At 46.2% G+C, this 19542-nt stretch overlaps 1 protein-coding gene across 5 annotated transcripts in view; it reads left to right on the forward strand.

Annotated features, from left to right (window-relative positions):
* CEP131 (centrosomal protein 131) overlaps window positions 1–19542 on the forward strand; it is a 103149-nt gene that overhangs the window by 69400 nt on the left and 14207 nt on the right. For 4 of the 5 annotated variants that reach the window (XM_030208584.1, XM_030208581.1, XM_030208582.1 and 1 more), the window contains exons 21-25: window positions 1898–1972; window positions 2543–2685; window positions 12349–12526; window positions 12809–13005; window positions 14428–14488. In XM_030208584.1, the coding sequence (XP_030064444.1) occupies window positions 1898–1972; window positions 2543–2685; window positions 12349–12526; window positions 12809–13005; window positions 14428–14488 (654 nt within the window). The remainder of the gene's footprint in view (window positions 1–1897; window positions 1973–2542; window positions 2686–12348; window positions 12527–12808; window positions 13006–14427; window positions 14489–19542) is intronic. The other variant, XM_030208583.1, reaches the window with a different exon arrangement.

Consider the following 19542-nt stretch of genomic DNA (forward strand, 5'->3'; position numbering starts at 1 on the left):
CGTCACACGCTATATCGGACAGGACCATATGTTCAGCGGTAATTGTGCAATCAGGGCCGTGCCAACACGGTAAGCGCCGCAGGGGGGCGCCTGCCTTCAAGGGCACCGCGCCGTAGTTGTATTAAAAAAAAAAAACCAAAAAACCTTACTCCGCTCCATCCCCGATTCCCCGGCGCTTTAAATTTACCTCACTCCGCCTCCAACGTCTGCGCAGCGTCAGTGAAAGCGCTGCCTGTCTGATGTCTCTCCACCAGCCTTCCCTTCGCTCGTTCGTTCCCTCTGTGTCCCGCCCTCAAGGAAATGACGTCAGAAGAAGGCGGGACACAGAGGGAACGAACGAGCGAAGGGAAGGCTGGTGGAGAGACGTCAGACAGGCAGCGCTTTCACTGACGCTGCGCAGACGTCGGAGGAGGAGAGAGGTAAATTTAAAGCGCCGGGGAATCGGGGCACGCACGCACACCAACTGATAGTCTGCAGGGGTGCGCCAGAGACCCTAGGCACGGCCCTGTGTGCAATATAAGGCTGTAAGGGTAAGAACTGTACTGAAGCCAAAACCACAAACAGAAACCTCTACATGTATCCAAAGTCCAACGCAAGAGTAGAAGATGCCACAAAGCACAACCAGCCAACGGGATGAAGTCAAAGACTCCTTTATTCACAGCTCCAGTTACTGGTGCCTTGAATAAAGGATTCTTTGATTTCATCCCTTTGGCTGGTTGTGTTTTGCGGCATCTTCTACTCTTGCTTTGGACTAAGAACTGTACAGTACATAATTTCAACATTTAAGTATTGTGTGGTGACCAGTGTCGATTGTACAAGTGTTTATTTTTTTTTCTCATATCTGCCCCACTTATATGGCTCAAGACACCAGCAGCAACACAAGCCCCGATTCATTGTGAATCAAAACCAGTTGTAAGAATTGATGTTGTAACAATGAAGACTTGAATGCTGCTTTTTTTCAGAAGTGATTTATAATAACTTCTTTCAATTGATTACTTATTTACCTTCTTATTAAAAAGAAAATCAAAATCTGTACTTAACCAAGTTGCATAAAATCGTTCAGCAAGTGCCCAAAACCACACAACAACACTACAGGTATTGTGGCAGAATCCTCCTGCCTCAGGGGCCAAACAGCTTGTTGTAACTGTCATTAATTTCCGCAAAAGAAAAGCCAATAAAAACTTTAGATCATCTATTTACTTACGGCAGACTGAGTAGTATTGGTTTCATACTGTTTTTGCTCTTCAGTAATTTGATTTTTGAGTGTATTGAAAAAACTCACATCAGTTTCTACTGGATGAATTTCAGTCTTCTCTTTTTGATAACCTTGTATTTCACATATAACTTTTGAATTTCGTTATAAGAGAATAAATGATCAAAATATCTTTCTGGATTGTTGCCAAGTGGACGCAGGTTTTTTTCTGCAAGTGATTATGATAACTCTTTACACGTGTTCATCATCATGACACAGATTGCTGCATGTGTTCTTTCACCAGGGTTCCACTTATATGGGTAACATTGGCCATTTTGCTAAACTGCTCCAGTTATCCATTTAAAAAGGGGCATTCCAAGACTGGCCAAAACTGTACCTGTTTAAGAAGCAGTATTCAACATCTAGACAGATAGCTTTACCCATTCAGATGGCACTGGCCAAATAGCAGATATAAGGTGAAATGAATTTTCACTTTTAGTTAAACAGATAAGAGATCCAGTTAACTTGAGGCACTGGCTGTCAGTCTGAGAAATGACATCATTGTATACATTTTTGCACAAGTGTGTGCGGTTTTTGTGTACTTCCATTTGCTCCCTTTCTGACCTCGGCATGGCATTGTTTCACACCTGGGCATGGAGTGCCCCTTGCCTGCCATGAGCCACACTGACTGCATATTCTTTTCAGGCTGAGATGAAAGCCCTGAAGGAGAGATTGGAGATCGAGAAGCAGGCTTGGCAGGAGACCTACATGAAGAAAGAGGTAGGAGCCCTGAGCTGCTGTTACAATGCTCCATTTTAAGAAGTGGGTGGGAGACTCGGTATTATTTTATTTGTTATAAGTGCCTGCAAGTATAAAAGCTGTCAAAACAGTGTACATTTGGGTACAGTAGGTATTTTTATGTCCATAGAGGGTTCCAAATCTAAGTTTGTACCCACTTCCCCAAAATCTTAAGGAGCTGAAATGGGGTTTGAACTAGGTTCCCCTTGTCAACCCGTTGCTCTGACCATTAGGCTACCCCTCCACTTCATTAGACTGGAAATGCGGAAACTGGTTTCAGGAGATCCTTTTTCATGGAGGCAAGGGCCCTTATGGATAAATTTAATAGACTGGAGATCACGTTACCAGGTGAGTAATGTACATCATGGACCCTCACTGAGGACCTTACACAGGAACATCTTGTCACTGGAGGCTTTGAGCTTCCTTCTCCCTCTCCCCCTTCTGCCACCATTGGCAGCTGTACATAAACTGAAGCCCGTGAATGTCTGGATTCCCTGAGATTGTATCACTGTCGTCTGATTTAAACCCTTTATTGCTGACTGCCATTTTCAGGAGGCATGGCTGCTATCCCGTGAACGAGAACTGAAGGAGGAAGTGAGGAAAGGGAGGGACAAGGAGATAGAGCTGGTTATTCAGCGTTTGGAGACAGAAATGTCCACAGCCAGGGAAGAATGTGAACGAGCAGCAGAAAACAGGTAGGTGGTGCTGCAGCCCTTAAACCCAGCCTTCGAACCGTGTGTCCCGCTGACTCTGCATTGTGTTCAAATGGCGACAAAAATTTGCATCCAAGGAGGAAATGATGCAGGCGGTGACAGCCAGATCTGGATTCCTTTGGTTGCAGATTAGAGTTTCACAGGAAAGTCCGGACAGAAAGCAACATGTGGTAAATGGCTATGGGGTGTCGTCTGTGTACCCAGATCCTTGGGACACACCAAGCCACTCAGATTTTCAGGATATCCACAATGAATATATATAAGAGAGATTTGCATACAATGGAGCCACTTCAAGCAAATCTGTCTCTTGCATGTTCATTGTGGATATCCCAAAAAACCTGAGTGGCTTAGTGTGTCCCGAGGACTGGGTTTTAGAATGTCCGGCCTAGAACCTTGCTATTCACTTCCTATCCTTGGGGGCTGCAAACAGGTCAGCTTTTCAGGATATCCCTAGTGAATATGCAGCTGAGAGATTTGTGTGTGTTGGAGGCAGTAGATATGAAATCTCTCTCTTGCATATTCATTAGTTAATGAATATGAATAATCTATTCTGTCACTTATGAACTTTAATGCAATACTTCTCTGTATTTTTCATTCCGGAAATGACGATCGCCATTACGGAACAATGTAAGCCACATTGAACCTGCAAATAGGTGGGGAAATGTGGGATACAAATGCAACAAATAAAATGAATTAGGGATATCCTGAAAACCTGATCCATTGTTGGACCTTGAGGATGAGTTTAAAAGGTAGATGTAAATCTCTCGCATATTGCTTATTCTTGGGGCAGATCAGATGTATCTGCCTGGAAGTTTCGTTAACATCCTCGAGGTCAGTCTCTCTTTGGTGGTCTGTGACTCATCTGTGCAGTGTAACATCATCTTTCCCATCAGTAGTGTAGCCAGCGATTAATTTTTGGGTGGGCCTGGAAGTGGACTGGGTGGGCACAGACCTCTTTCCTCTCCACCGCCCGCCGCTGCCACCACCGCATTTCGTGTCCACCCGCGACAGCCCCCTGCACTGACCTGAAGCGCGTTCTCCCTCCAATCCAGCACCGGCAATCATAGCCAGCCTTCTACCACGTCCAGCGCGTGTCGTCGGAGCTTCTTCTCAGGCGCTTCCCGCCTACTCTGCAACTTCCTGCTGGACGTGGTAGAAGGCTGGCTATGATCGCCGGTGCTGGATTGGAGGGAGAATGCGCTTCAGGTCAGTGCAGGGGGCTGTCGCGGGCAGGGCGGGCCTGTAGCAAAAGTGGGTGGGCCTGGGCCCATCCAGGCCCACCCGTGGCTACGCCCCTGTTTCCCATTAATGCCATGAAGTCATACCAGCTGATTTGTGAAGAAAATCCATGGAATTTTTTCTTACACAGTTTCTCCAGAAGATCCCATAACCTGCGTCCAAGCTTTGAGAGAAAGTATCCAAGTATGAGTGAATTTTCAGTTACACATGTTAATTTCTCCTCAGTTGCAAACATAGAGGCAAAATCTATGAGTAGTTTCTACTTACCTACCTTCACCTACTTTTCAAAGAGAAACTGTGGGTGTATTTTACTACTACTACTATTTAGCATTTCTATAGCGCTACAAGGCATACGCAGCGCTGCACAAACATAGAAGAAAGACAGTCCCTACTCAAAGAGCTTACAATCTAATAGACAAAAAATAAAGTAATCAATAGAAGAAAGACAGTCCCTACTCAAAGAGCTTACAATCTAATAGACAAAAAATAAAGTAATCAAATCAATTAATGTGAACGGGAAGGAAGAGAGGAGGGTAGGTGGAGGCGAGTGGTTACAAGTGGTTACTACTACTACTACTACTATTTAACATTTCTAGAGCGCTACAAAGTGTACGCAGCGCTGTACAAACACAGAAGAAAGACAGTCCCTGCTCAAAGAGCTTACAATCTAATAGACAAAAAGTAAAGCATTTAAATTTAAAATATTTAAGCAGTCAAGCACAAGAGAACAGTCACAGAAGGACAGAAGATGTTGAAGGGTGGTCAGTGTGATTAGGTGTAACTCTGGTTGGAGTAGTGGGAGAAGGTGATAGAAGAATAGAAATGGGTGAGGTAAAGTAATGAGTGGGTTGATAGGGAGGTTATATAAGACATGTCACTCTAGGGGTGGGTGGGTAGAGGGGTAGGGTGGGTAGGATTAAGTCTAAAGCAGGAGAAGGTATTCTCTGCAGCCTATCTGTGAGATGGAAATGCTCTCTGAAGCTGCTGCTATAAGTTGTTAGTTTTCTCTCCCTGAAAGAGATCCAAGCCACACCCACGAAGTTCAAAGGGGAGGAAATGGCAGTGCTTGATGAAAAAGAGAGCTCAGTTTGATAGGAGATATACTATAGGATGTCATTCTGAGGCCAGGCTAAGTCTAAAGCAGGAGAAGGTATTCTCTGCAGCCTATCTGTGAGATGGAAAATGCTCTCTGAAGCTGCTGCTATGTTAGTTTTCTCTCCCTGAAAGAGATCCAAGCCACACCCACGAAGTTCAAAGGGGAGGAAATGGCAGTGCTTGATGAAAAAGAGAGCTCAGTTTGATAGGAGATATACTATAGGATGTCATTCTGAGGCCAGGCTAAGTCTAAAGCAGGAGAAGGTATTCTCTGCAGCCTATCTGTGAGATGGAAAATGCTCTCTGAAGCTGCTGCTATAAGTTGTTAGTTTTCTCTCCCTGAAAGAGATCCAAGCCACACCCACGAAGTTCAAAAAGCAATGTTACGAGTCAAAAGCAATGTTAAAGAGGTGGGCTTTCAGTCTAGATTTAAAGGTGGCCAAGGATGGGGCAAGACGTAGGGGCTCAGGAAGTTTATTCCAGGCGTAGGGTGCAGCGAGACAGAAGGCGCGAAGTCTGGAGTTGGCAGTAGTGGAGAAGGGAACAGATAAGAAGGATTTATCCATGGAGCGGAGTGCACGGGAAGGGGTGTAGGGAAGGACGAGTGTGGAGAGATACTGGGGAGCAGCAGAGTGAATACATTTATAGGTTAGTAGAAGAAGTTTGAACAGGATGCGAAAACAGATAGGGAGCCAGTGAAGGGTCTTGAGGAGAGGGGTAGTATGAGTAAAGCGACCCTGGCGGAAGATGAGACGGGCAGCAGAGTTTTGAACCGACTGGAGAGGGGAGAGGTGACTAAGTGGGAGGCCAGCAAGAAGCAGATTGCAGTAGTCTAAATGAGAGGTGACAAGGGTGTGGATGAGGGTTTTGGTAGAGTGCTCGGAAAGAAAGGGGCGGATTTTACGGATGTTGTAAAGAAAGAAACGACAGGTCTTGGCGGTCTGCTGGATATGAGCAGAGAAGGAGAGAGAAGAGTCAAAGATGACCCCAAGGTTTCGAGCTGAGGAGACAGGGAGAATGAGAGAGCCATCAACAGAAATAGAAAACGGGGGGAGCGGGGAGGTGGGTTTGGGGGGGAAAATGAGAAGCTCGGTTTTGGTCATATTTAATTTCAGGTGGCGTTGAGACATCCAGACAGCGATGTCAGACAAGCACGCTGAAACTTTGGTTTGGATGCAAGGTGAGATATCAGGGGTAGAAAGGTAGATTTGGGAGTCATCAGCATAGAGATGGTAGGAAAAGCCATGGGATGAGATTATGTTTCAACATTTTTATTAGTGTCATACTGAAATTACAAAGTTCACAGTCTGAGAATACACAAGAAAAATATTTTCCTTATATTAAAGTACACTGCACAATTATGTGTCATACCGGCACCAATCTTTTAGTTTTTATTCCCAACCCGCCTCTTTTTATTATCTTCCAGGCTTCTTGCAAGATCAAATTCAGACTACCTTCCCATCAATATTTGCAAATCATCCACCCATCCTCCCCTCCCCCCCTCAAGCCCCTATCCCCAATATCCCCCCTGGGCTTGTGTTCTGATAACCCAGGTGGGTCCCTACTCCCCCACTCTTGTCAACCCATTCCGTGAAGGCAGATTATCACTTAACCAGTGGTCCCCATGCAAGTCTACAACATATTTAACAACAGGCTGCGTCCCCGTGGGCTTAACCCCTGTATATATGGATTCCAGATCAGTAAGAAGTGTTTTTTCTTTTTTAGATTCCCTTTCGCCTCCCTAGCTTCCCAGGTAGCTAGTTCATGTATTTGGTTTCGCCATTGCCAATACTCCGGTGGCTCTGGAGATATCCACCGCTGTAGCACACTCTTACGGGCCACCAAGCATACCTTGCGACACCACGTCCTAGCACTTTTAGTCTTGTTTTTAAATGCAGACTGCGTGTCTAGCACAAAGTGGTCCCAAGTTCCACTCGCTGGTGCCCCTATAATCTTGGACATAAATCCCTGAACCTGGTTCCAAAAAGTCCGTACCCCTGGGCAGTCCCAGAAGGCATGATATAAGGTGTGAGGTGTATGTTCGCATTTAACACATTTCGCTTCCTGTGTGGTACTAATATGGCCCCATTGTTGTCCCGACATATACGCCCGCATAATCACCCGATATCCACATTCTCTGAGTCTCTCATCTATAGTAATTGTTGGTAATGATTTCAAGGTGGCCTGTATGTCCCATCTGCCATGGGATGAGATTAATGAACCATCCTCTACTGTATACCTTGCCTGATTGCAGCATATGGCTCACCAGTGCCACGTGCTCCTCATTCCTCTGAGTTGGAGCCCACCTCTGTCATCTAGGCCGCCTTTCGTACGGCCCACGGAACCTGTCCACCACCACCGTTCTTTTATGTATTAGGATTTATTAACCACCTTTATGAAGAGATTCACCCAAGGAGGTGTACAGTAGGTACATTTTAACACCAAACTTACAATTTTGTTAACAGCATAACAATAGTAAAATGTACAAGTATAAACATAAATACAATGAAAGAAGAAAACTTGAAAACAGCAAAAGGAAACCTAAAATAGAACTACCATGAAACAGGATCAAAAATATACACATTTAACAGCACTGAAATTCAAATAACAGAGAGATAATATAATACAAGCATAATAGTGACTGAATATCTCATAAACACACAATTATCATTGCTGGATAAATTTCTCCAGTTTCTTTTGCACCAGCAGCAGTGTATTCACAACATCCTGCTAGGAGAAAGCTGCTGCGGGAGCCTTTTATTAAGGTTAATTTGCTTTCTCCTTAGTATCCGTACCAGACCAGTCCAGAACTTTTATGGATTATGCCCATCAGCCAGTAGATATGGAGACAGATACTAGAACTCTGTGTTCTACCTTATAAGCTTCAGGTGTGTAATATTTTTCTGTCTCCAGCAGATGGTGACAGGTGAGCTGTGCAGCTCCTGGAAGGAATCTCCTGAGCCAGTTGGAGAACTGGTACCCAGTTGAAGATGGGGGAAACGTTCCATTTTTTTTCTATTAAAAATATATATATATATTGGAAGCAAAGAACGTAATCTCTTCCGTTTTTTTATCATGTGCAAATGCACTCCTTAAATGCTGGATGTATCCTTATGGTATTCTAATGTGTTTTAATGATTTTTGGACATATCGACACTTACTGATGAAAACTTTTAACACGTTTAAGGTTTCTCGTATTCATGCAGTTTATCCCTATCGCCCAATAATAACTCACAGTTGTTATACTTAGCTCTAGTATAGGCTCTTTAAGTACATTTTTAGGATATCCATGTGTTTTCAAATTTTGCAATAAAGTTCTGCCTTGGCATTTAAAATCATTCCAAATCCTCCTATGTCTTAAAAAGTTGAGTATGGAAGACCATTCTTCAACTTAGATAGTAACATAGTAACATAGTAGATGACGGCAGAAAAAGACCTGCACGGTCCATCCAGTCTGCCCAACAAGATAACTCTATGTGCTACTTTTTGTGTATACCCTACTTTGATTTGTACCTGTGCTCTTCAGGGCACAGACCGTATAAGTCTGCCCAGCACTAGCCCCGCCTCCCAACCACTGGCTCTGGCACAGACCGTATAAGTCTGCCCAACTCTATCCTCGCCTCCCAACCACCAGCACTGGCACAGACCGTATAAGTCTTCCCAGCACTATCCCCGCCTCCCTACCACCAGCCCCGCCTCCTGATCTTGACTAAGCTCCTGAGGATCCATTCCTTCGGCACAGGATTCCTTTATGCTTATCCCACGCATGTTTGAATTCCGTTACCGTTTTCATTTCCACCAGCTCCCGCGGGAGGGCATTCCAAGCATCCACTACTCTCTCCGTGAAAAAATACTTCCTGACATTTTTCTTGAGTCTGCCCCCTTCAATCTCATTTCATGTCCTCTCGTTCTACCACCTTCCCAAAAGGTTCGTTTGCGGATTAATACCTTTCAAATATTTGAACGTCTGTATCATATCACCCCTGTTTCTCCTTTCCTCCAGAGTATACATGTTCAGGTCCGCAAGTCTCTCCTCATACGTCTTGTAACACAAATACCATACCATTCTCGTAGCTTTTCTTTGCACCGCTTCAATTCTTTTTACATCCTTAACAAGATACGGCCTCCAAAACACAATACTCCAGGTGGGGCCTCACCAACGACTTATACAGGGGCATCAGCACCCCCTTTCTTCTGCTGGTCACACCTCTCTCTATACAGCCTAACAACCTTCTAGCTAGATGACACTAGATGACAGCTAGTGGCGTTCCCGTCGGTCTGTTTAAGATCCATGTTTTAATCTCCAGATCCCAAAAATGTATCTTTTCAAAATACAGTGGTGCCTCGGTTTTCGTTGACTTCGGTTATCGTCGGTTTCGATTTCCGTCGATTTTTTTCTGTGAAAATTTTGTCTCTGATTTCGTCGGTTGCCTCGGATTTCGTCGGCGTGCCCACGTGATTTGGGTTTGGAGGTGAGTGGTGAAGATGTGGAAGAGTTGGTGGGTGACCACAGTGAAGAACTCACCACTGAAGAAGAGCTGCAAGACCTAGAAGTGCAACAGACGGCAGATGAAGAAGTTGCCTCGGTTTTCGTCGGTTTCGGATTTCGCCGATTGTTTTCGGACGGATTATCGACGAAAACCGAGGTATCACTGTAGTGATATTTGAATGGAATGAAAGGACAGCATGAACTGAACCATCGTACAAAACTAAAAATTAACATCAGCTGTCTACATGAGGAAAACATCATTCCTTAGGGGCCCACCAAACCGGTCAAGACACTTGGGTTATGCATGCCTACCAGCAGATGGAGACTGAATTACCTGCCTCTGAGAACTGTATAATAACCCTGTGCTTCTCCCAGCCAGCTACTATTTCTCAGTCTCCCAGCAGATGGTGGATGTGCAGACTGTGCAGTTTCTGGTAGGCCTGGGGGTTGGTTCCCAGCAGGGTTATTTTTTGTTTCTGGGTTTTTCCATTTGAGTGGACCTTGGATAGTGATTTAAAAGGGGGGGGGGGGGGTGAGCAAGACTGTGCCTGTGGTATTATAAATTCTGGCTAGGGGTGTTGGTTCACGGGGGGCCATTTTCACTCTTCCTGCCCTCTCCATTTGGGGAGCTGGACCGCTTGTGCCTCAGCTGCTGGGTTCCTCACAGCTGCAGCAATTGGGGTTTCAAAAAAAAATAAAATCAAGAGCTATTATTGCCGATGCTGACAAAGCCTCAGGCTTTAGAGAGGCTGCCTTGGAGAGCATTGGTAGCGATTTTGACTTTTTTTTTTTTTCAATTTCCTGTGCGTTTCGGTTTCCTGTGCCTTGTGGCTACCAGTGAGCACGGACAAACTTTGCCGCTGCTGCATGTTGGTGGGGGGGGGGAGGGCAGGAGTTGATGCCTAAAGACGACTCTGTGACAGCTGAAGCAACTTCTGCTGCACCGGTTCCCAATTTGGAGGGAGCCGTTGTCATTTTGGATCTGGTCTGTGGTGGGGCCTTGCCACCGCACTTCTCACATGAGAAGCCTCTTTCCCTCTTCTCTAAGCTGAGTAGCTTTATGATTGAATGAAAAAGGTTGGGACAGATGCTGAAAAAGAGCAAATCAAAAGATACGGGGAAACCACTGCTAGACATGGGATTGGTGGTATAGAATGTGTTGCTACTCTTTGGGATTCCTTAATCTTGCTACTAAGTGGATTGGCCAGATTTTGTTTTTAATTAGGATTTATTTATCATCTTTTTGAAGGAATTCACTTAAGGTGACGTACAGTAAGAATAAATCAAACATAAGCAATAGACAATTACAGCAGTAAAAATATTCAAATAGCAATACAAAGTGTGGCATAGCTACTACTTACAATGTCAACACAATACACAATAAAACATTTTAATAGACAGCGTAGGGTATAAGCAAACATGAAACATATAGATAGGCAAGAGAGTACGAGGAGTTAGAAAATAAGGGGAATAATTTAAAGAAAGGTGCACATGAGGTCAGACAGATGATTACATCATAACATAGTAGATGACGGCAGAAAAAGACCTGCACGGTCCATCCAGTCTGCCCAACAAGATAAACTCATATGTACTACTTTTTGTGTATACCCTACCTTGATTTGTACCTGTCCTCTTCAGGGCACAGACCGTATAAGTCTGCCCAGCACTATCCCCGGCCTCCCACCACCAGCTCTTGTATAGACCGTATAAGTCTGCCCAGCATTATCCCCGCCTTCCAACCACCAGCCCTGGCACAGACCGTATAAGTCTGCCCAGCACTGTCCCCGCCTCCATTAAATGGAGTGGATAAACATGTCATGCTGCACTGTGTACAGCCCGTGTCACTCTTTGTGTGTTTATGAGACTAACAAGTTAGTTACTTCTGGTTGAAGAGCCAAGCTGTACTAGGCTAAGTGGACCATTAGTCTAACCCACTATGGCAGTTTTGTTCTTATGTCACTCCTCAGCCGCTGACAGGGAAGGGTGTTGGTCAGTGCCTCTGGATTCCTTCTAGGATTTATTTTGGCTTTGTTCTAGGCCTGGAAGTCAAGGCCCCCTGCGGGGGAAGGGATTGCTTCTTCCCCTCTTCTGGTGCCTTCTATGCCCAATGCCCTATGGTGGATTGGGAAGCTGAATTGAAGGACCTTTCTCCCAGGTGTTCTAAAGAAGATCAAGATGAGGACATCCCTGTTCGGCGTCTTAAGGGGAGGCCCCCCACCCCGGAAGACCCTTCAGTGGTCAGCATTTTTTATAGAGAAGAATTTCTAGAATTCTATTACACAGGTGACTTCTGTGCTCAAATTTGAGGGCAAGGTGGGGGGGGGGGGTAAAGGGGACTGCAAACAGGTAGACCCATTGGTAAAAGGCGTTAGGCAGCTGCCTAAATCCTTCCGATGAACTAGGACCTGAGAGACATGGTTCATGTGGAGTGGGCGTTAAGCTTTGAGCATCAGCCACCTGGAGGGCCTAAAGGAATGAAAATGAGCAGGAAAGGCCTAACTTTATCTCCTCCATAAATAGATCTCACAAAAAGGAGAGCATTTTGACAAATCTTCCTCAAATGTGGACATATAAAGACAAGGCACAAAGGTGAATAGTTAGCAGGGCTGCATTCCATATCACTTTTACCACATTGTTTAAAAACCTGTTCTAATCTATCTTCAAATTTATGTTGTGATGCATACTTAGCTTTATGGCTGGATAGGGAGTAGACTGATAAGGGTGAGAGGGGATGTTACCATACTCTAGGAAGGATGTGGCACCAAAAGATTGTACTGTCTCATGTAGGCCTCGGGCCCATTCTTGTATGTCCTCTATCACAGAATAAAGAGGATTCGAGACAAATATGAGGCTGAACTTCAGGAGCTGGAGAGGTCCGAGCAAAAACTTCAGGAGCGCTGCAATGAACTGAAGGGGCGACTAGTGGAGGTGGAGGGAGAAAAGATTCGTCTGCAGGGCTTGGTGAAGCAGAAGGGGCAGGAGGCTGAGGACATTTGCAAGGTGGGTGCACTTCAAGGGGGAGGCGCAGGAGACCTCGGGAAGGTGGGTGCACTGGAAAGAGGAGGCGCAGGGGACCTCGGGAGGGTGGGTGCGCTGCAAAGGTGGGGGGTGGACGCGAGGACTTCAAAGGTAAATATACAGTGAGGGGGAGACCAAGGATCAAAGCAACAGCCTGACTGCAGGATTTAGGTGCTGATAGAGACTGGATTCTGTCTGCAGGTGCCTGACTATAAGAGAAGGGAAAATGTTGTGAATCTCGTTGTCCATCCCCACATACTGCAGGTGAAAGACCGGCTCACTGAGGAGAGAAACAGTTTGTCTGAAGTGATCCGCCAGGAGTTCGCAGACAGGCTTGTAGGAACAGAAGAAGAAAATAAGCGGTTAAAGATGGAGTTGTCAGAGCTGAGAGCACGGCATCGCTTGGAACTGGAAAGAATAAATCGGGAGAAGGACGAGGAACTGCAGGAGGTTCACACCAGGTGAGAAGAACGAAGAAGGCAGTGTAAACCAGGCTGTTCTGCCTCCCAGTGACCCCTCCATCCCCAGGTCTGGAGGTGCTGCTTCAGTTGCTCCTGGGTGAGGAGGGGTGGCTGCAATACTATGTTTGCTGGAACCTAATTGCACTGCCACCACCCCTCTTTCCTTCAGCGCTACATCATTCATTCCCTGGCCCTGTAGTAGTTATTAGAACTCAGGAAGTTAGCTTTTGGTATAAAGTGTACTGGGAAGAATTCAATATGGACACAGTCGATTACTGAGCATTTAATAATAAACAGCACACCTGCTTTCCATCCCATTTGCCACCTCACACTTTCTTCTTAAACCTTTTACTCAAAATTAGACTGTGAACCTTAATTTCCTACAGCCTAGCTACCAGATACCTTTCTCTTCCCCTCTCCTCTTCCCTCTTGTGCTGCTCGTTGTTACTTATGGGGAGACTGCTTTATGCAGTTGCTTATAAAGCACTTCGGGCTGCAGTTTAATTTGATTTAATAACTTGATATGCCATTTAATAGAACAAGGTTTTAAAGCAGTTTACAAAACACAATCTGCAAAAAATGTACAGTAATGTGATAAAATAACACAGGCCATTAAAAAAATGCAATAACGTACTATAACAGAATAGCAATGTAGCAAACGTATAGTTAAGAGCACAAGGGAGGTGGAAGTAGTTCCAGGAGAATCAGATAGGAGTGAAGTCCAACCTTCTAAAAATTCTTTATTCTCCAACAATACAAAATCATAAAACTCCAACAGTTTACCAGCAATATAAAATACTTCCCTCGCATTCTTTTAAAGGTTGCCAAAAATGCTCTTAAAAAACCAGGTATTTTAAAGCTTTACAAAAACCAATATAACAAGTAAATACCAAGTTCTACTGGCAGAGTGTTCCACAAGAAAAAGATCCAACCCAACTAAAGGCTGTTTGTACTGATGTCCGGAGGGAGATAAAAAACTTCAGTAGTTGGCCAGTAAGTCCAGTGCTGGGTGGACTGCTACGGTCTGTGTCCCTAAAATGGCAGCAAGAGATCAAAACCAAGTATACGTACTTTATAGCGCATTGATATCGTATGCTATGAGTACATGTGCTGTGTAACTCAGTGGGGGAGGGGAGGATATCTTAAAGTTCAATTTAGCGAGTAAATGATAGGAATAGCGCTGTTGGATTGTTGGTTTAATGAAATTGATAATGAATGTGACTGTTGGGCAGACTGGATGGACCATGTAGGTCTTTATCTGCCTTCATCTACTCTGTTATTAGACCACGTATCAAGAGTAACCTCTGCATGGACAGAGTTTGCCACACCTTGGGAGGGTGGGTGCGCTGCAAAGGGTGGCAGCAGATTTATAATCGGTATTGGTGCAAATGGTTGTGGTGACCTCTTTGGCTCCTCTTACAGGGTGAAGACAGCCATCGTGAAGAAAGAAGAATCTGTGAACAGCCTTCGGAAGCAGCATGAAGTAAGATTATAGCAACTTGAGACGGGGGGGGCTGTTAGGGACCTAACATCCGGGGGGGGGGGGGGGGGGTGTGAAGAAATCTAGGCATGGCATCAGAGGAACAGCTCTGTGTCTCTTCCTTTTCTGAGTAAAGTTCAGGGAGTGTGTTTGAGATTAAGGGAAGCGTACAAGTGCAGATCGTGGTGATAAGCACAATCATAAATACGTGATTAGTTCAGCCTGAGCAAGGAAGATAAACAAGCCGTCAGGGTTGTGTCTGCACTGGTGACAGATGCCAGGGGATTTTACATTGGAGAGAATGCTGAGACAGTTTCTCTTGTTGATGTCTCTGCTGTAGACTGTTTATACAAGTATTTCTGTGTTGTAACATAGTAACATAGTAGATGACGGCAGAAAAAGACCTGCACGGTCCATCCAGTCTGCCCAAGAAGATAAATTCATATGTGCTACTTTTTTTATTTGTACTGTCCTCTTCAGTGCACAGACCGTATAAGTCTGGCCAGCACTATCCCCGCCGCCCAACCACCAGCCCCAGCACAGACCGTATAAGTCTGCCCAGCACTAGTCCCGCCTCCCAACCACCAGCCCCGGCACAGACCGTATAAGTCTGCCCCGCACTAGCCCCGCCTCCCAACCACCAGCTCTGCCACCCATTCTAGGCTAAGCTCCTGAGGATCCCTTTCTTCTGCACAGGATTCCTTTATGTTTATCCCACGCATGTTTGAATTCCGTTACCGTTTTCATCTCCACCACCTCCCGCGGGAGGGCATTCCAAGCATCCACCACCCTCTCCGTGAAAAAGGCAAGGCTTATGCTTTTTTAAAGATATAAGGGTTACAGTAGGCCTATGTAAGTGATCACAAATTTCAGTTCAGCCTTTCTCTGTGACTAGGGTTACCATTTTGTGTCCTCTGAAAAAGAGGGCACATGTCACGCCCCCTACCCCGCCCCCGCCACGCCTCATACCCCGCCCCCGCCACGCCCCCTTCAGGTCCTCGTTCCGCCCCTCTATTCCCCGCCCCCCGTCACATGGTTCCCCCCCTCACTTACTATCTAGCCCTGGTGGTCTAGTAGGGTCTTCTCTTCGGGGCAGGAAAGAGCCCCCTCTTTCCTGCCCGGAGCGCTGCCTGTCCTTGCCTGCTGCATCCTCCTCGGTCTGGCTGGAGATTCAAAATGGCCACCGAGAGTTGAAGTGGCCTCGCGAGAGTTCAACTCTCGGCGGCCATTTTGAATCCCCAGCCAGACCGAGGAGGATGATAGACAGGGGAGGCAGCGCTCCAGGCAGGAAAGAGGGGGCTCTTTCCTGCCTCGAAGACGTCACTAGACCACCAGGGAACATGGTAAGGAAGGGGAGGGGACGGGAGTAGGGTTACCACGGCGCCGATCGCCCGCCCACACGCACGCGCTTGCCCGCACCCGCGCCTGTCCAGAAATCCGGACAAACGTGGGTGCAGGCAAAATCCGCCGGACGCCCCGGACATGCCCTCAAAAAGAGGACATGTCCGGGGAAATCCGGACGAATGGTAACCCTATCTGTGACAGAGGTTCTCAACTGCTGTGCTGGGAAATACAGGTACTGGCAGAGAGAAGAAAGGTGGTTAACAGCTTAGTCTTCATTTCAATTCTTCCCTTCCTGCCTGCACTATATTTTCCTACTACAGGAAGAGTCATGAGCAAAACTTCTTACCTGCTGCTGCCCACTCCTCTTGCTAGCTTCTCATGACCCTGGGGGGGGGGGGGGGGGGGTCTCATGTGATTGCAGGGCGGAAAGCTGGCATAGAACACAGCTTGTTGGTCTCCTGGCCAGCTGGAGGCACGCCTTGGGAGGAGGCGGAGAGAGGCTTGACGTTTACAAATGTTCTATTCTCCGAGGACAAGCAGGCATGCCATTCTCACATGTGGGTGATGTCATCCACAAAGCCTGGTGCGGTACACTGTTATTGTACAACTTTGAGGCAGTGCCCCCACTGCGCATGCATGGGTGCCTTCCCACCCGATGCTCAAGCGTGGGACCAGGTTGCTCTCCTACATCCAGCATTTGCAATTCATGCAAAACTTAGCAGTTAAACTCATTGCTGACTCCCAGAAATTTGATCATGTAACCTCTTTTCTACGTCAGAAACACTGATTTACCAGTTGTCTATGGGGTAACGTAGAATTATTGTCCTTACCCACAAAAGACACCTTCTCAGTCCCTTGAGTCATTACAGCAAACCCATTTAACAATTCCCACTTTTCGTATCATAGCTTCAGACACTATTCAAGCTCACATCTGCAGTGAAACAACTCCCACTTTCTGGAATTCCTGCCACTATCTTTAAGACCACGACCTTCTTACTTGACTTTTAAATCGGAACTGAAAGCCGCCTTATTTCGCGATGCATTCCACAACTGAACCGTAGTCCGTACTTACGCTGATTACATCTTCCTTCCTTCGCTCACCCCTCTTGAAGAGCAGGCCACCAGCCATTCCTGAAGTGTTCTTCTAATCCTATAGAGATATCTTTCCTATCAATGTTTCTAGTTCATTTCTATTTCCTTACATTAGAATTTATTGACTTATTGTAAACCGCTCATAGTTCTCTATTGGGCAGTGTATCAATAAACTTGAAACTAGAGTAGCATTCTAGGCGGAATAGCCAGTTTGGACAAGCAGTCCTAGAAAATCATTCTGCCAACTCTGCCCTCTGGCCTTTTTTCCTCACTAGGCTCACTTTCTTCAAGATTATAATTTACATTTGTGAGCCTGGCAGTTAATGAGTCCCATATGTGTGAATAATATCACACATACTTGTCCTTTGAGAAGGCAAGGTTACGTGTAGCAGTTGTCCTTACAGGACAGCAGGCATATATTCTCATATCCCTCCCACCTCCAGTTGGAGCTTTAGTATTATACTGCTGGTCCTGAGCTGGAGCATCGGGCTGGAGGGCACCCACACATTCACAGTGGGGGCACTGCCTCACAGTTTTAAAGTGACAGTGCACTATGGCAGTGTCCGCACCGGGCTCTGTGAGAATATATGCCTACTGTCCTTGGAGAACTCCTACTACAGGTAAGTAACTTTGCTTTTAGTGTCATCTTAAATCTTTAGCAGATCACAATAAAAATATTAGAAATAATAATCTAATGTCATATATTAAACAGCATAATATAATAAGATATCTCACAAAAAAATGTGCAATCAACAAATAAACTACAAAAAACCATAATCCTATATAATAAAAAGCACCGCCAACGTTCTGAAGCTGACTCCGTGAAAGTGAAGCCTTGAAGCTGTATCCATCTCCTGAAATGACGTCACGTACTTCCGTGTTCGTAAAGACCAATCACTGGAAGGGAACGCTGCAGAGTTGCCAGGCAACGGAACGCGACGTCACATGCATGAGGGTGTCGTCGTCCCTCCCTCCCTTCATCCCTTCCAGTTCCAGGCCCCCTACCTCCAAATTTTAAAAGTCAACTTCACTTACGAAGTCGGGTTTACGACGGCTGGCAGCAGTGGTAACAGGCATGCAGGCTTGACTCTTCTCTCTCAGCTCTGGTCCCGCCCTTGCGGAAACAGGAAATGAGGGCGGGACCAGAGCTGAGAGAGAAAGGCCGAGCCTGCACACCTTTTACTGCTGCTGCCGGCCGCCGTAAACCGGACTTCGTAAGTGAAGATGACTTTTAAAATTTGGAGGTAGGGAGCCTGGAACTGGAAGGGAGGGAGGGAGGGGGACCCTGAAACTCGGACAGAGGGGGGGAGGGGGACCCTGAAACTCGGAGGGAGGGGGGGACCCGGAGGGAAGGGGGGACCCTGAAATTCGGTCCCCTGGAACTCGGAGGGAGTGAGGGGACGATGACCCTGGAACTCGGAGAGAGGGAGAGGATGACCCTGGAGCTTGGAGGGGGAGGGGGAGGACGACCCTGGAACTCGGAGGGAGGGAGGGAGGGGGAGGACCACCCTGGAACTCGGAGGGAGGGAGAGGATGACCCTGGAACTTGGAGGGAGGGAGCGAGGGGACGACCCTGGAACTCGGAGGGAGGGAGTGAGGGGATGACCCTGGAACTCGGAGTGAGGGGACGACCCTGGAACTCGGAAGGAGGGAGGGGGGCCCATGGCACACACTCTCATTCTCACACATACACTCTCTCACAAACACACTCGCACCCAGTCTCTCTCACTCTCTGTCACACACACACACTCGCACATTCACTCTCTCACACAATCACTCTCACACACACTCTCTGAAACATACACACTCCAAGGAAAACCTTGCTAGCACCCGTTTCATTTCTTTGAGAAACGGGCCTTTTTTACTAGTAAGAACATAAGAGTAGCCATACTGGGTCAGACCAATGGTCCATCTAGCCTAGTATCCTGCTTCCAACAGTGGCCAATCCAGGTTACAAGTACCTGGCAGAATCCCAAAGAGTAGCAACACTCCATGCGGAATCCCAAAGAGTAGCAACACTACATGCGGAATCCCAAAGAGTAGCAACATTCCATGCTACCAATCCCAGGGACAGCAGTGGCTTCCCCCATGTCCATCTCAGTAGTAGACCAGGAACTTGACCAAACCTTTTTTAAGCCCAGGTACGCTAGCCGCTGTTACCACATTCTCCAGTAGACAGTTCCAGAGTTTAACTATTCTTTTAGTGAAAAAATATTTCCTCCTATTCGTTTTAAAAGTATTTCCATGTAATTTCATTGAGTGTCCCCTGGTCTTTGTATTTTTTTGAAAGAGTGAAAAATCGATTCACTTCTACACCACTCAGGATTTCATAAACCTCAGTCATATCCCTCCTCAGCTGTCTGTTTTCCAAGCTGAAGAGCCCTAACCTCTTCAGCCTTTCCTCATTTCAGAGGAGTTCCATTCACTTTATCACTTTGGTCGCTCTTCTTTGAACCTTTTCTAATTCCACTATATCTTTTTTGTGATTCAGTGACCAGAATTGAACGTAATACTCAAGGTGAAGTTGCACCATAGAGTGATAAGGCATTATAATATTCTTGGTTTTACTTTTCATCCCTTTTCTAATAATTCCTAGCATACTGTTTGCTTTTTTGGCCACC

Source organism: Microcaecilia unicolor, chromosome 6, assembly GCF_901765095.1.
Source record: "Microcaecilia unicolor chromosome 6, aMicUni1.1, whole genome shotgun sequence".
NCBI lineage: Eukaryota > Metazoa > Chordata > Amphibia > Gymnophiona > Siphonopidae > Microcaecilia > Microcaecilia unicolor.